The sequence below is a fragment of the Malurus melanocephalus genome, unplaced genomic scaffold, assembly GCF_030028575.1.
Source record: "Malurus melanocephalus ecotype Western Australia unplaced genomic scaffold, MMel_1.1 scaffold_487, whole genome shotgun sequence".
Lineage (NCBI taxonomy): Eukaryota > Metazoa > Chordata > Aves > Passeriformes > Maluridae > Malurus > Malurus melanocephalus.
The window spans coordinates 178,325-195,530 of NW_026623719.1; the positions used below are offsets into that span (position 1 = coordinate 178,325).

Here is a 17,206-nt window from a genome sequence, read left to right on the forward strand (position 1 = left end):
AAAAAAAAAAAAAAAGGCAAGGAAGGGAAAGAAGCCAGCAAGAGACTGAAAAGAGCAAGAGAAAGTGGCAGCTGAGAAGGACTGTGAAATCACCTCCCCTTTCTTGGGCTGTCGATCASAGCGAGAGTTGTACATTATTATTATTGTTTTTCTTTCTACGTCTATCTGTCCACATACACAGGCAGAGAAAGAGACAAGTACTGACAGTGAAACTCGACGAGACCAGCCATGGTAGCAAGGGCTCAGCCTGATCGGAAACAATTACCGCTGGTCCTACTGAGATTGCTTTGCCTTCTCCCTACAGGGCTGCCAGTCCGCAGCGTGGATTTTACCCGAGGTACCGATAACATCACCGTGAGGCAAGGGGACACAGCCATCCTCAGGTAGGGCATTTTGCCAACTTTTTCTCATCTGTGTGTGCATCTATATTTCCATGTATGCAACGTGTGCATGTGACGTGGTGTAGATTTGTGTGTATATGTCTCGGTGAGAGCGTGTGTTATTTTACCTCTCAAACTGCAGTAGCAGCAGCTGCTACAAACAAGGCTCTGCGTGTGTGTTTGTGCTTTAATGCGAAAATTTTGCAAAGCTTTTGAACACTTCTTGCCACACTATCCTCCGTGTAGTGCTCTGGATCAAAAGAATTTCAGTGGGGAAAGATCTGTTTGTGTTAGCCGGCTCTTGTGAGCGTACACTTTCCACCAGCCCTGCAGTATCGATAGAGGAATCAAAAAGGGATCCAGCTGTGCTTGCCAGATGTTCCATTGATCTTCCCTCGCTTCTTTTTGTACATATGCAAAAACTTTATCCCTGGTGCTGCCAGAACTCTCGGGCAAGTTCTTTTGGGAAACTCTTGYCTTTTAATTTTATTTATTTATTTTTCTGCCCTGTGGAGAGGGAGGATGGATACAATAGCTGAAAAGGCTGGTGAAAAAAAATGGTGTAGGAWCTCTGACATTTAGAAAGATTGTATCTTAGTGTGTTGGGGTTTTTTTGCAGTGCTAAATAAATGGCTGTGTGCTGTGCCTGCGTGTCTGGTTGTGATGAGGGTGTCTTTGCACATGAAACCACGCTTATTGGCAGTATTGAGTGCTATATTTCTGTTTTCATTGTGCAGGTTTTCCAAAGGTACTTCTGACACTACTTGGGCTTTCAGTTAGGAGCGTCCCAAATAGCTGAACTGCAGTAGTCTTTTTCCTGTAGGTTTCTTTTTCAAATTCTGCCTTGCTCAACTTACCTGCAGTAACTTACCTACTGGAGGAAAATTCTGCSTGTGTGAGTGTGCACACTGTGTATTATGGCTATGAAACTACCGGGTGTAATTTAAAATAAGTCTGTGATCTATCTGAGGAGCTGATAGTGCACAAACCCTGAAGCACCAAGGGAGCAATCCCCTAGCAAAGCTAACAGCAGCAGCAAAGTTTTCTTTCTCTTTCTGTGAAATAAATCCTGCTGGATGTCACCAAACGCTCTGCTACACGATCCCCTGTGTCCTGCATCCCTCCCATTTAATGACAGAGGGAAGCAGGATGCTGGAAGAGGGATGTGTGTGTGTGTGTGTGTGTGTGTGTGTGAGGACGCATATTGCTTTGGTCGCCTCCCATGTCCTCGGTTGTTTTGATCCTGGAATATCCATTCAGCAGCTTCCATTCCCCAGCTCTCCAGACTTGTTAACTTGAATGTAAGATTTATCCACACAGAGTAATAGGATTTACAGAGTAATTCATCTGCCTTGCATATGCAATGCAAGCGGTTTAGATTCAACATGGTAAACACCTAACAAGGGGTGTTGCCTCTGACTCCGGCTTCTCTACTCTCTCTTCCACTCACTACCAATTCATACATCCCATTAACCCTTTTCTAGCAGGACTCCTAGCTGACTTATCCCATTTTTAAAGGCAAATCGCTTCCATCAATCATTTATTTTGGAGGGGCTGCTCAGACAGATGTTCACCGGCATATGTTTGAWACATGCAGCAGCAGACAAGTCATTAAGCTCACTTGCCCAGACAGGGGTCACTAGATTTCTATTTCCCACTTAACCTTGGAGGCTTTTGAGTTTATCTAGATGCTGTGTGCTAAAGCTGCATTTGCAGCTGAGAGGGCTAAAGCGATGGTGGGGATGGTGCCTGCATGTGCTGYGTGTAAAGCGTTCCTTCACCAGCGAGCTCCACGGGGCTGCATGGGAGAATGGTTTCAGCAACTGCGTGTGGCTTGCCAGTGTTATGTCAGGCACTAAAATAAAACACCTGAGTGAAGTGATCCAGCTGTGTCAGCCAGATGTGTGCCAAGTGACACAGTCTGCAGGAGCAGCACACCACCCGGCCATGTAAATGCTTGCCCCGAGCAATGCTGTGTGTGTTCCTGGCAGGCTGTGTTTCTGTCACAAGTGACTGTGGCCRGTGCACTGGCTTTACCTTTTTCGTTCAGCTGCCTTCCTAAGCTCTTTAAGCAGATCTGGCCAGCTTTATGCTTTTCACATTTCCTAGGAAGGAAAGCTGCCTCCTCTCCCTTTCCATGGAATTAGCCCCAGGTTTCTGGGATGTTTCAGTTCCTCCTTCAGAGAAGAGGCAGAAGCCAGACTGTACTGGGAGACAGGACTGCCAAGTGAAACTGGAAGGTGTGAGATTTCCCTATGTCCCATACACTTTAGGTCCTTCAGGATGACATTTCATTCCTTCAGTTTTAAAGCAAGGGTTTGTTTGCTAGCTTCCCCCTCACTGTTTTCTCAATCGTAACTCACTTTAACACGGCCTTGTTTTGAAAAACTCCCAGTGTCTCACCCTCCTTGTCTGTAGATCCACTATGACAATAGAGGGGAAAGAGCTAGATGGGGRAAAAAAAAAAMCATTAGATGATCTATGCTAACAGTATTCAAAGGAGATCTTTATGCCCACAGARAGATAGGTAAGAGTTTTCTGTACGTGGATCATATCACCTATCTTTGCTAAACATCTGCTTCAGAGGGATTGTGCAGCATCAGTTTTCCAGTGCCCAGTAGCTCCTGTAGCTTGAAGGGAAATGAGAATGTGGGAGGTAGAAAAAATGATACACAGTTGGAGAGAAATAAAGCAGTATACATAGTGATAAGATAACTAAAAACATTTTGTTCCTGTAAATTGTGATGCAAATCATTCAGTAAAGGACAGGATTTTCTAAATGAATCTTCCTCTTTGGGACCTTATACATTTGTATATAGGGTTGCACTTGTAGGTGGAAGAATGGGTGGGTGGACTGATCTATGAAGTGGAGAAAAATAGTTTATTATAAGCCCTAATGTTCCCAAAGGAAGCCAGTCCTCTGAAGCTTCATCTGCAGCTCGTTACTCAGAATAGAATTATTCTGAAAAGTTTGGAGATGAGTTTTTAAAGCTATAGCATTTAAAATATTCCCTCAGTATGGGACTATTAAAAAATGTCCCTAACTCTAAACTGGCTCATCTCCTAAATGACCTGGCAGCAGATTTRATCCATTTGTTGGCCTTGCTGAAGTTTGATGACTCTTAAGGAGTATTTGGCATGGGGAAGTTGGGGAAYTGCAGAGAGAATAAAAATARCTCAWKRTASACTATCTGCAGGGAAAAGGGTAATRATCTRCTCCTTAGAGCAAGGCAGAAAAGAGAGGAGAGGTCTGAGAGCTGCAACAGGTGGAAATGGCTGAGCAGAGTTGCTGGTGTTTGTCCAGCTGCAAAAAGGAAAGAGAGCTTGCAAGGATGCTTCAAAGATGACACTGTAGATTAGTGAGCATATCAGACTKACTAAGTTTTCRTTTTTGTARCTCTTCAGCAAGTGAAGAAGGACAMTGAACCTTATTTKGASTATTGAGAGGGAGCTTTGGCTACAGCTCCTGCCGATGTCTTGCTTTCAAGATTACAGTCATGAGGTTGTCAGGTTTTGTATGCAACTTCCCTGCTTGGTGTTAGGAAAAGAAGAACCTCCATATAAGAAATGCACAACATAGCCTTCAAACTAATTAAAACAGGAAAAGGAAAACAGTCCCYAACCCCAAATCTCCTTGCTGCATCCCTTCCCACCTCATTCACTCTGCACATGTTGGCTGAGCACAGGCAGGGATCCTGTACTGTGTAATGTGCTTTCTATGTAGCCTAGGGAGAGGATGAGGAACATGAGGATGCTGGCTAAGCTGGGACATGTGCAGTAATGAAGACCAGCAGCTGCAAACAGGGAAGGAAAGGAACTGTCTTTCTGTGTTGTGTTTGGCCCTTAAGATGGGTTAAAAGCAAAATGRCAGTGGGAAATCCATGCTGTGGGATCAGATACTTTACAGCATGTCAGGGRGAAAGATCAGCTGCCTCAGGAGCCACCACAGCAGCTCACCTCAAAGTGCCTTTAAAGCACTAATCTGAGGGTGTCAGCAGGACTTGCAGGCTGCCCTGGGATTTTAGAAGTCCTGGCACAAGTGCAGATTTAGCCTTTGAAAACTCCTGAAATGGAGCTCRTCACCAGCTGGAGCCAAAATGGGTCACATCCCCATTCCAATCTGTTCCGTTATTCCAGTACAAATCCACTAAAGCCCAAGGGCAGAGCCAGAAATATTCCATTTGCCTTTGGGGCAGATTCCCAGGGACTGCAAATAAAGAGGTACAAGTGACTCATACAGGGTGTAAGCTGCTGAGTGCTGCTCAGATGATGTTCAGCCTGTTGGAGAACTGGGATCTCGCCAAGGCCAGAATTTGGCTCATTGCTCCCAAGTTTTCCCAAGCATCAACTTTTCATCAAGAATTAAATCAATCCGATGCTGATGTACAGATGAAAACCAACATTTGACTGAGTGCGCATTTTTCATTTTTACCAGGTATTTTGAAATAATGTGAAGTTTCAGGMTGATGGCACATTTAGGAACATCCATTCTAATGGGTACTTAGTTCCTTCAYGTTACATGTGTCAAGGGATGGGCTGGAATCAAATTACCAGCAGTAATGACAGTGCTGTTGGTGTAATCCTGCAATATAAGCAATTTATGCAAACTCTGTTCTTGGCCTCCCAGTATTTTGCTGATATGTTGTTACACGTGGAGCTGCGCTAGAGGACAAAGGCACCTCAGGCAAAATAGCAACACAACATCACAACAAAGTTTATGCCCTACACCGTCATTTTAAAAGAAAAGTAAAAGCTGTTCAGATTACACTTATAATTAGCATATGATTTATAACAGGGAGTACTGAGCTGAGCCTTTTGCTAGGAATGACAATAGGCATGTTCAAAGGTATAATGTACATAATAATACAGTCTTGGCAGTAAAATTGTAACCTTGGTTATTAGTGGTGSTGTTGTGGCAATTAGAGGCCAGCACTAAGGTGAGGCACCCTTTGTACCAAGTGAGCAGGGAATAAGAGATCCCCTCCTCTGTGGGGTGGGCAGGTTATTACTGGGATGGACCGAGGCTGGGGGTGGCCAGGAGGTGAGAGGAGTCGCCCAGGGTTGCAGCAGGGTTCGGGCACACCCATCCTAGTGACCTATCCATTAGCTTGGGCTGCCTTTTGGCTCAGCCATGCAACACCCAGCAAATGTGACAAATGTGACAAATGAGGATTCTGTCATCCACGCTGGTGTTGACTACAAGTCCCAAGTGCTTTTCTCTCCCATTTGTACAAAGACTTCATTATCAAATCTAGTGTCCGTGTGTCGAGAAAGGTAAATTGGGATTTGTGCAAACTCTGCCAATTCTTTCCTTCAAAGGAAAGATGAAAATGTATAAATGTAGTAACAGATGATGTTGCAAATCTTCCAGCTCTGGCAGCAGATGGTGCCATTATATGAAGGCACACATGAATCCATAGATATGTGAGTGTGTGTGCGTACATATGATAAAGGAAGTAGCAGTATGTGTGTGGTCAAAGGCTGGCAATCATCTCTCCTTGTACACACTCATTATTTTTATATGGTGTGCCCAGTGGTAAGGGGTCCCTTTGTGAGAATGTGCTTTCTGCAGGGYGGGACTAGCCCATCACAAGGAAAAGTCGAATGGAAATTAGGGAAGGAAAGGCTTTCCTTGGTGAAATTATGTATGTTTAATAACACTGCACGCATGTGTTGCATTCAGAAAGATGGAGAGACAGTATYGAACTGTGTGGCTTTAACCTCCTCCCCTTAGTCTGCACACACACTTCAGTTTGCAACCAAGTACCATATGTTTTCCTACTTAGCTGGCATTAAAATTTATACAGTAGTACGTGTTACCTGAAGTGTCTCAGAGTCGGTACCTCTTCCACTCCCCTCCCCAGCAGGTCATGAGGAAAGACCTACTCTTAAAATAGCTCATAGTTACTGGAATTTGCCATCTCATAACTATAAGTTTTCAAAATATACGTTACACATACCTGCCCTTTATATCCAGACCCACAAGGCAGCTGATTCTGACAGATCTGCRGGGCCACAGCTTGCTGCTGATGCAGTGGCAGGGCTTCAACAGGCTCACTGTGAGGCTGAATATAGCCATTTTCATTGAAGTTGCCTAGTTTTGTTGTCCATCAAAATTCACTCTGGTTTGTGTGAACTCGTGCTCTGCTGGAGTAAGTGCAATGGAGGGCACAAAGGTGAACTCAGGAATTTACTGAGTTTTCTTTTACTGTTCTCTTGCTGAAGAAAAAAAAYGAATGTGATTTTCAGCTGAATCTGACACCAAAGCATTTGCTTCAGGCTTCGAGCACATCTAACGTGCCTGGTTTTATGGTAAGTAATGGGAACTAATAATGATGAGTTTCACCTCTGCCTAGAAAACAGCTATTTCAAAATAATCTGARCCGCCAGTCTCCTCTGTGCTCATATATTTCTGCAGATTTTTATTAGGAGCAATTGTTGTGTGGGAGAGGCCGGCTGTGATCCCAAAGTGCCCCCACTGTGCTCGGCCCTGTGCAAAGAGAGGAGAAATAGCACTGCCGCAGCTCTATTGATTTCACTGGGGTTGGGCTGCCTCAGTCCCAGCCAGCTTGATGGAAATGAGCCCACTCACACTGGGCTGRCATTCAGCAGATGCTCTGCAACAGCACATCTGTATGAGATTTGGGAGGTGCGTGCTTGTGTGAGTGCTTGTGTGCAAGGATGTGTTTCCCTGTGTCTGCTCTCACTTAAAAGTGGAAAGTRTTTCCTTGTGTGTAGTTGGACAAATGTTCATAGACTTTGTAAAGCTGCTGCACTTGCAACTGAGAGGCAACCTTACCTGGAGGCCACTGTGGCTTTTCCCAATTCCTGGATCTCCATAATCCTCACTAATTCTGGAAGTGTTCTTTCATTTCAGTGCATCTCAGTTGCTACACCTGTTAAGGAAAAAAAAGCAGCAAGTGAACACAATATAGCATCTTCCTCTTCCTCTCAGTGATTAACACCACTGTAGATCTGGCCAATACTATCCCTTTCCAGTAGCAACCTGAACCACTCTCACCACTGAAATTTCCATTTCAGCAGCAGAGTGAAAACTTCCAAAGAGCAGGGAGGCTTCTCTCCTGCACACGTTCTCTAGTTCTCCTAGAAGAACCCAACATGTCAGGTTTCTCATCACAGGTGCTCTCCTTAGATGGGTTCCTAGAAATGCACCAGATTTGTGAAGGAAAGGGAAAGGCCAAGAGGTCTCCAGCTCCTCAAGCACCACCCTCTGTGCTGTGCCTTTGGAAAGTGAAATGGGAGTGGTCACACCACTGTGCAGCTGCCACTGCATCCTCTCAGGGTCAGCAGGGTGACCGTGCTGGAGGTGCACCACTGTCACTGTCCCTAATGTGGTGTGACTTAGTGAAAGCAGTGTAGGAAACCATGAATACTTTAACCAGGAATGCAATAGTGCCTGCATGGCAGCTACCTCAGTGCTCTCCTTCCTCACTCTCTCCATCCCAGGCTGGTTGTCCACCCTCACACAGTGCTGGACAAGGGACACCATAATTCCAAGCTGCACATCCAGTCACCTTTCATGCCTTACTGTACAAACAAAACCCATGTTGAAATCCAGTGGCAGGCAGCATCCAYGACTTTGAATAGTAAATACAAATCTCTCCTTTTCCCTCTCTGTCTCTGTCTCTCTCTCTGTTATTAAGCTGACAGGCACTTAGCCAATTATCCAGTCGTCGTCTCAGCTGTATTTATGAAGGAGGAAGAGACAACGCACGCAGCTCTTGTCTTCAGGGCTTCAGCTGGGTCTCCCTTGTGTGCTGTAGCATTTTCCCATGTGTGAGCTGCTTAGAATGCACAGGGAGAGAAACCAGTGAAGGGCTTTGGTTGACAAGAGGGATGGGGGAGCAAAGGTGGGGAGGGGGGTCTGCTCYCCCAGACCAGGGCATGCCAGAGCTGTCATTGTTTGCCACTGCTCTTGTGTTTAAATTTGGCAGAGTGCGGATGCTTTTGTTGCCTGGATGGATGGGGAATGCTGTGTGGCTGTGGGTACTTGCAAAGTCCTTTTGCAAGGACCAAAAGTCAAGAACTATGGGGTGGTAGATTATGAGTCTGAGCCTTAGAGTGAGGGAGTCACATGTCCTTGGGAACGTGGTGTGAATGTGTGACTTGGATCCAGGAGCCACCCCTAATCCCCGATGCGGTGTGCGCCTAGAACATACAGCCTGCGCTGGCTCAAGTGTTTACTCCAAACAGCAACATTTAGGCAAATAGCACTGAAGTGTTCTGTGAATATTTTCATGAATGTTAAAAATGAATTCACTTTGGCTGCAGCTGTGCTTCCTTTGTGTGTGTGCATGTGCATCTTTTTTTTCCTCTCCCCCTTGTGAATAATCTGAGTGGATGAGTTTTTCTTGAATGCCCTGGCGTTCATGGACAGAACATTTTAAAAGGGTCCGTAGATGAGCAAAACAAGGCTCTAGTTGCAGCTTCTGCAGCTGGAAGGCCTATCTGCACAGATTTGCAGCCATGTGCCCCTTCCTCACCTTCAACCTAGACATTAACTTTGTGTGCATGCCTGTGGTGCTCTTGATATGTCTTTATGTTGGATGCTGCTTAGGGAGCACTGGACATGGTTCTCACAACCCCTCATAGGAGCCCAAGCATAAAAGCAGTCGAACCAGCGAGATGTAGAGCTGATTACAGCTTGAGCCACAATAATTTATGTGCATGTGACAAGAGAAAATTACCTTTAAACTCTGCACCCAACCAATCAATCTTGCAGCAGCCTGTTTTTGCTCAGAAAGGTGCCTCAGGCCAAGCCCATCAAGCTCAGAAAAAGAAAGGTTAAAATGTTCCAACATCATTATCTCTTCCTTTTCCTTTGGAGGATAGGAGCCACAGTGACAAAGCCTAGCTGATTCCTTCACACAGCTCCTTTGTAGTGAGTTTCATTCCCACCCCCAGCCCAGATTCCTGACTGGAGTCAGCAGGAATTTGTCCACGGTCRGGCCCAATGCTCATCTTGTCAGGGAATAGAAAGGAAAGCATGTGACAGAGAGGACCAGGCACAAATAACCATGCTGGAATTGGAAAATGCTCGAGAGGGGAGAACATTACCATAGCAAGATAGCAAGTCTTGAGTGCTGCAGGTAGCACAGGGATGCTAGGAAACCCCCATCTGTTCCAGAGTGTCCTCTGAGCTTGGAGGAAAGTRAGATTCCAGGAGTGATTACTCTCTGAAAAATGATTGTCCCTTCTTTGCCAAATATGATGTAACATGATCCATAGTCTCAATCCCTGCAGTGATGGAGCAGGGAGCCTGCACCAGCTGAGGCAGTTGTTTTTTGGGGAAGGAGCAGAGACCTGTGAGGGCTGTGTTTTAGTGGGTCATGTTTGTCCCTTCAGTGCAGGCAGGTTTATTAGTTTATTATCCTTGAGTCAAAGGATGAGGCAGGTTTGAAACTAGTGGAAGAAGCCTGCCCTCCCCCCTTTTCACATCTTCTGGTTAAATAGGGGTGGTCCTTCCACAACCCCCCTGGCACTTCTCAGGCAGGCTCTGTGCCCTGTGTCCAGCTCTTCAGACTGTCCCCACAGTGTATTTATTTTCTCTTCCTACACAGAATGCCTGGTGCGTGAATGTTCTGGGAGCTCAAAGAAAGGGTGTGTGTGGGAGGGCTCGTAAGAAGCGGGGCTGTGTCACCAGTAAAGCTCTTCCTCTTCCTGGCAGGAATGTAGTTGGATGCCTTTTCCATCCCAGTGATCTGCTTTTTCTGCCTTCAATTGCAGTCCAAGTAGGAAATAGAGTGGTAGGAGATCCCATTCATTTGTGAGGTGATTGACAGGCGAGAGCTGAGGCTGCAGGCTGGTGTGAAAGCCACCTTGCTGCTGTCAGCAGAGGAACACACTGCAGTGCATTCCTGGTGTGCTGTGATTCTGCTCCTGGGACTTGGAAGGAGGCAGCTGGGGGCTTTTTCTCCCTCTGTTGTAGCTTTCTTGGGTGAGAAGCTTGACACTCTTGCGTGATGCTCACGTGGGGTGACACATCGATGCTGGGATGCAGACCTGAGATTTTCTTGTGGAAGTGGCAAAGAAGGCACACACATTTAAAAGGCAATGGTGGTGCAATGTTGGGGAAAGTTCTCAGTGTTCAAATTGCCAGATCTCTCTGACCTTGAAGTCAGGACTTTAGCTGGTGAGTTGTGATCACTTCAGCCAGATTTGTCCATTGCAGGAGAAGCTGTAGAGACTTTGGGGACAGCYCCACGTTTGTCCCTGTCGCCCCTCCACCTTTGGCATGGAACCATAAGATGTTACAGAAAACTAAAGCCAACTGCTGGTGCTGTAACGGGGATGTTCCTTGGTGCTGGTCACCTTTTATTAACCTCCTGTGGCACTTTTTTCTGTAGGACTGGGTCTCCAAATCTTTGGTGAAAACCCACACATCCTGGCTGCTTTTACACTTAAGGGGAAACCTGAGATTGGCATCCATAATCAGGAGCAGAAGGTGCTGCAGGCAATCTGTCTTCCTAGCACTGCATTAAACCCATTTTAGTTTTTTCAGTTAAATATCAAATTATCTGTCCACCCACACATCCTCCCCACTGCATCAACTGTGGATAGGGATGGGCCATCTGTAGAACTTTTACCTGGGCAAGGGGGTCCGCGGGGGTTCTTGCGTAACGCGCTTCATGCGTATTSATTGGCCTTTAGAGTGGCATTTCTTTCCTGCCTATTCTTCTGGCTGGTCTCCAGTACTGGCAGTGAGTCAGAGGCATGCAGGTCTATCAGTTTGAAAAGTGTGTCCCAAGGTGGAGGAACACGTGCAGCTTTGTTCTTACCTGACCTGGGAAATAGTGCTTAAATGCAGGTGGGTCAAGGACTTTGGACATGGTCAGATCACTAAGCCTTTTAAACACTTTTTTTTTTTTTTTTTTCCCCACATGAAGCTCAGAGTGGGAGCATCATCCAACTCCCAGAGAAGAGAGAAGGAATTAGATTTTCCAGCATGGTTTGTGTTGTGCTGTAGCTGTGTCCCTGCTCCATGGCAGTGCTTGCTGCAGTAGGGTTCTGTGTCTTTTTGGAGCACTTTGTGTTTCTGAGGAGATGTGGTCCAGTTGGATGTACTCCAAAAGAGGGAAGTGGGAATGCAGTAGGGTGTGCTGCAGTAGGGCCCTGTGTCTTTTTGGAGAGCTTTGTGTTTCTGAGGAGATGTGGTCCAGTTGGATGTACTCCAGAAGAAGGAAGTGGGAATGATCAGAAGTCTAGACAGCATACTCATGAGGAGAGATGGGGAGATGGGGCTGGTAGGACTAAATCAGAGAGGACTAGGCATGAGATATGCATAACAGATACAAAAGAAAGGAATTATGTCTTCTGCAGGAGAAGGTGAGGAGGAGTAGTTTAAGATTGGAGCAAGAGAGACAGGCTTAATGTCAGTACAGTAAAGATAGCAAAACATTGAACCAAATTGCCTTGGGAAGCTGCGTAATTCCATTGCTGGAGAGCTTTGAGGACAGACTAGACATGTACAAGGAGTGACAGATGCCACAAATGACAAAGTACAACTGATCCATCTTTTCACAGAGCAGAGCAGACTGGATGGTTCCTTTGGGTCTCTTCTACCTCTGCTGCTTGATTCCTTCAGGCTCAGAGAACGGCAGGAGCACAGGCAGAAAGTGAGATTTTTCTTTTCTCATCTGCTGCCCTTGGAGGGGCACAGGACCTACAGGATGTTTTACCATAAGTGTGGTAGGGAAAAACAAGTCRAAGGCTCAGTGTTTTATCCTGGGAAAGTTTGATGATGTTGCTGAATGCTCAACTCACGAGGCTTTGTCAGCATATTCTGTTAATGAAATGTCACCTTTCATCGGCGTGAAATCACTTTGTGTGTTGTTAGACGAGCCCATGAGGATTAGGGTCTACCTGAGGGGTGATGTGGTGCAATTTTTGAGTACTCCTGGGGTTTTTTACCACTGAGAATGTGGTGTTTGACATAAGGCCCAAAGTGGAGCACTTGGCAAGCCTTGCAACTACTGAGTGTCATGCCTTCAGCAGAGAACTTGGAGCACGTGAAGTGATGAGAAGACTCCCTTGCAGTGAGGACGTAGGGCTGAGCAGAGAAAGAATGTTTTAAGAGGTTGAGGAGCAATTTAAGAGAGGAAMAGCTATTCAGGGAAGGAGGGGAAGAGCATAAAGGGGCCTGCTGTAAAGTGTGGAGCAATGTGCTTGGTGTTAATCTTTCTCTGGCTGTAGTGACCCAGGCTGTTGCTAACCTGGCCAGGCAAGCTGCCAGAGGCTGTCTCCATTGCTCACCCATCGTCCACTCTCATCCTGTCTCTGACTCGTGTTTTCTTGTCAGCATTTCTCTCCCACAGATCGATTCCTCCTTGGCTCAGCCCAGTGATTTTAAGCATAGAGAGAAACTTCCTCTTGGCGGTGAGAGATAATCAAGCTGAATATTACCCATCTCTGAAGTGCAGGCAGTCTGTGAGCAGAGCCAAAGTCAATATCTTGGCAGATGTTGCCTTGCATTGATTTATCTTCTCSTGGAGCAGGGTGGATGGCCTCAAAGAAGGCAGCGTGGTCACCTGGCCAACCCCCAAAACATTTGCAGGCTACATTAGCTTGCTTGATTTGCTCTCCAGAAGCTGCTGTCCTCARTGTCAGGGGGTAGAACAGCGTGGTGCCAAACTCACAAATCCCTCCTTCCCTCCCTTGTGCCCATCGGTGTTTCTTCTTGTTCTCAGACACGTCCTGGGCTCAGAGCAGCAGCTCACGGTGCTCAGCTAAGCCAGCCTCATTTGCTGGCTTAATGGAGCAAGAAAACAAATGTGTGTGCTGCTGCTGGGGTAGGGGAGAGGAACAGGAGACCCATGCCCCAGAAAGGCCTTGCAACACAGCAAGGGTGGGTTTTGCCTTGTGGGGAATCTGGATTTGTCAGAGAGGAAAGAAAGGGAGAGRAAACTTCTGTGTGAGCGGCAGGGATGGGGGGGAAGCAGGCAGGGCCTCTCTTGAAGCTGGAGGAGGTACAGGCAGTGGATGGCTGTGCAGGACAGGGTGGGAGGAAGGGGGGATGCTTGGGCAGACAGAGGGGGTGAKGGAGGCAGGCTGTGGGGGAGCCAGGCTGTTCCTGGGCTTTGCCCTGTCAGAACAAGCAGACAAAGCATTCAGGACTACCTGTATAGAGTTCCAGCTCCCAGCTCCCCAGCATAATGCACTCTCTGTTTTCACAGACCTTTGAGCTCTCCTCCTCTGTCTGGGGGCTCCAGGTTTGTCTCTGGCAGGAAAGGGCCTCCAGCAGAGCAGACAGGGTTGTTTTTTTTTTCAAAACCACAGCTAAAGAGAAACCATCTGTATGATCTCAAGTAACAGACACTCGCATGCAAASCCATCGTCCCCTTCCCCCAGCCCCTCATCTCCCCAGCCCTGGCTGAGCCCTTCCTCTCTGCCCACCATGCTCATGCTGGAGCAGCAGGCAGTGCACGATTACATCCACCACATCTCTGCTTCTGCAGTTCCCCCGAGGCTGYGGACAGATGCTGATTGTCTTCATGCCCAGTTGGGGACAGCAGGAATTGTTATAAATAGCATCAGCTCCTTGCGTGGCAAAGACAAAACTTTTCCTCCACAAGTCCATCTCTCTGCTCCCGGGACTCACTGGGAGGTCTCTTAAATGTCACAGTACGTTTGCAGCTCTGAGTACCTCTGGAGGCTTCCTGTGGGCTCAGGGCTTGATCCAGGTGGAAAATGGAATGAGTTTGCTGAATCTTCCCTCACAATCTTAAGTCTTTCCGCCTGTCCTCGTCATTTTTATGTGAGCAGCACTTTCTGTTCAGGAGAGTCTTGGACTGAAATAGGAGTAGCTGCAGAAGTGAGCRCTTGAGATGCATAAAGCTGATGTGTTGAAGAAAGAAATAGGTCTGGAGCAGCATAAGGGATAGCAGGGTGCAGGGGCAGAGCTGGTGTGGGGAGCCCCAGTTCGGGAGAACACTGAACATTTCCAGTACCACAGCGCCAGAAAGGCATGCTAAGAGCAAAAAAAAAAAACATTCCTGAAAGAAAGTAATATGCTTTCCCAGCACTTAAAGATTCCCTCTGCTCCCCTCGGGGGTTGATTTGCTTCTGTAGGAGTGCAGATTGTGTAAGGAGCCAAAAGTAACCTGTTCAGAGGCRCTGGCTGCTCATCCTCCCTCGGGCACAGGGTATTGCTCAGCATCTCTGAGCAGATGAAGCCCTTCCCATCTCCACAGCTGGCAGCAGGCTCTGTCCCCGCTGCCACAGCACCATCACAGCCCTGGGCTGGCGTTGGCATCAGCACAAGTTTCTTGGCTGGGGGGTTGTGGCTGCAGGGGCTGTGCTGTTCTTGCAGCTGGAGCTGTCCCTGCGGCGTGTGCGCACTGATATTTAAATTAAAATTACTCGTGTGAGAGTCAGGGAGTAATAAGGAACAGTACCAGGATTTGGATATGCTCCACCTCACGTGTGCTCCCCGGTGCCTCATGGAGGCCCAGCTTGGACTGYTCTTGTGCCATATATTATGCTGTCGGCCTCTGTTTGTGATTTCTGCCCCGTCCTTGCTTGTTCTCTGGTTTCCTTTGTGTTTATTATTCTAATTTATTGAGTTACCTGGAGTGTTTTCACAGCCACCAAGGCTGCTTTGCAGAAATTAATGATTGTGCATTCTGCTTGTTGGTGCCTTACATAGACCTTGCTTTTATGTGATAGAGACTAAAATATGCTCAGAGAAAATGAAAATGTTAACCTCTATTAAAAACATGCATAGAAAAGTTGTTGTCAGTTCTATGCCAGAGCACATGAGTACTTTGAGATTATCTGGCACAGTAGCCCCTGCCATTTCTGAATCTCAAAGTATTTTTATTGATTTCTCCTTCGAGACAAGCCACTATTTGTCCCCATTTTTGCAGTATGGGAAACTGAGGCACGAAAAGGAGATTTGTCTTAGCAAATTTGTGGCCAGACATAGGTGRCCCAAATTTTTGCAGGCAGAAACCCCAGTTTATAGGTTTTGTTCAGTGCTGCTTGATTGGCTGCTGGACTAGAATATCACATGAATGTAATGCAAAAGAAGGAGATCATATTTTTTCTCATCTGTGGTCAGAAAGGCCAGATCTTGGCAGTTCCAATTTAGTGGAAAGGAATTTGGGGGAGGGAACACTCTGCTTCTTTTGGGTTCCCAAGGAAATCTATGACTGGTGTTTGCATCTAAGTGTTCTCCTCAGTGAAATGGAGATTCTGGTCCAGAGAATGAGCATTTTGGTRAAGGAGGAACCCACATTCATGCATTTCTGCAAAGGAAGCGAGGAAATGGAGAGGAGACACCTACAGATAGCAGTGCAAAGTGTTTTGTTGGGTTTCGATGTGCTTACTCACTTTTTTTGGACAGGAGTAAAGCGGGATATCTAAAAAAGGTGGTTACAAAGTGTGTAACAGCTCCACAGCTCTGCTGGAAAGATCTAGATGGGGTCATAGGAAATGACAGACCTGTAAATCTTGGAGCTACGTAGGTGGCAGATCCTTTCAGTGGCTGATACTATAAATCTACTGAAACAAGCTGTCTGCTCCCTAGAAGTTTACTGAGAAAGTGCTCTCCTTGATTGGTCAGGGAATGCCAGATGCAGCATTTTGTGGAGATCACAGAGTCACTGGGGGTGACATGGTACAGAGGGGAATTTTGAGCTTCTGGGACACATCTGAAAGGGAAGTTTCTTTTCAGGTCCTCCATGAATTCATTAAAACGTAGGATAATCATTTTTCCTCTCTTGCGTGAACACTTAAAAGTCCTTAAGAGAGAGTGCCTTTCAAACTTGTCTTGTTTAGCATATATGAATTTCCTCCCAAACAGAAGAATTTAARAAACAGCAGATGATAGCAGAACCCTTTTACATCAGTATCTTGCATTTTTAAATTTGCATTATAYAAGATAATACAAAAACCTCCTAAGTGGGAAAAATATGCAGAATCATAGAAATAACTTGCTGACAGGAGAAATTTCTGTGTCCTGGACAGGTTGTTTCCTGCTTGAAGTCTGAAGCAAGAAGATTGGTATCACTGGTGTTTGGGAGGAAAAGGTCATGAGCAGGGATTCACCCATCATGGATAAAGTGACCACTGATATTCTTGCAGTTCACAAAACTGTAATGYAGTGCTTTTAGGGATAGCTTTAGGCCTTGTGGCAGTGAATTATTGCACACATTATTGCACGTAGCAGGAAAGCAGCAAATCCTATCCAGCCACACATGGRTAGAGTTTGTTGTATGGGATACTCCGTACCTTTATCAGTGTGTTTGCCTTTGCTGTATTCTTCATTATTTTATATATCCTATACTATCCAGCCTGATTTGTTTCCTCTTTGAAGCAAAAAGCTTCATTGTTTTCAATCTCCCCTCTTACAGAAATTTGGTGAGGTCTCTAACTCATCCCTGTCACCTGTCCCTGAACCCTTTTTATTTCTATTGCATCTTTTGCAGATAGGATGACCTGATATGGGACACTGTATTGCAGTAATAGACTGCACTTAGCCTCCTTTTTTCTCTTTGTCTCAGCACATCTTACCACTATGTTTGGGTTCTTGTCCATTCTAAACAGAGAATTTTCATGACTTTACCAAACATTAATCCTAATTTCTGAATTACAGTAGTTAATTTTAAAGCCAACMGGGTAATTGAGATAATTCCTTCTAGAATGTTCACCAGACATCATGGGCTTGGTCAGTGCTGCTGCTTAAAACAGGATATAGCCCAGCAGAATGCTTTTTTCTCACTTGTTTCTAGACTGAGTCCATGTTCTGCTCATTTGAGCTCTTGCTTTATGAAGCTCTCCTGTTTTTTTGGTTTTTTGGTGGTTTT

At 46.1% G+C, this 17,206-nt stretch overlaps 1 protein-coding gene across 2 annotated transcripts in view; it reads left to right on the forward strand.

Annotated features, from left to right (window-relative positions):
* The first annotated feature begins 30 nt into the window (after positions 1–30).
* LSAMP (limbic system associated membrane protein) overlaps positions 31–17,206 on the forward strand; it is a 303,261-nt gene continuing 286,085 nt past the window's right edge. For both annotated transcript variants that reach the window (XM_057381023.1, XM_057381022.1), the window contains exon 1: positions 31–383. In XM_057381023.1, coding sequence (XP_057237006.1) covers positions 229–383 — 155 coding nt within the window. In that variant the 5' untranslated portion in view covers positions 31–228. The remainder of the gene's footprint in view (positions 384–17,206) is intronic.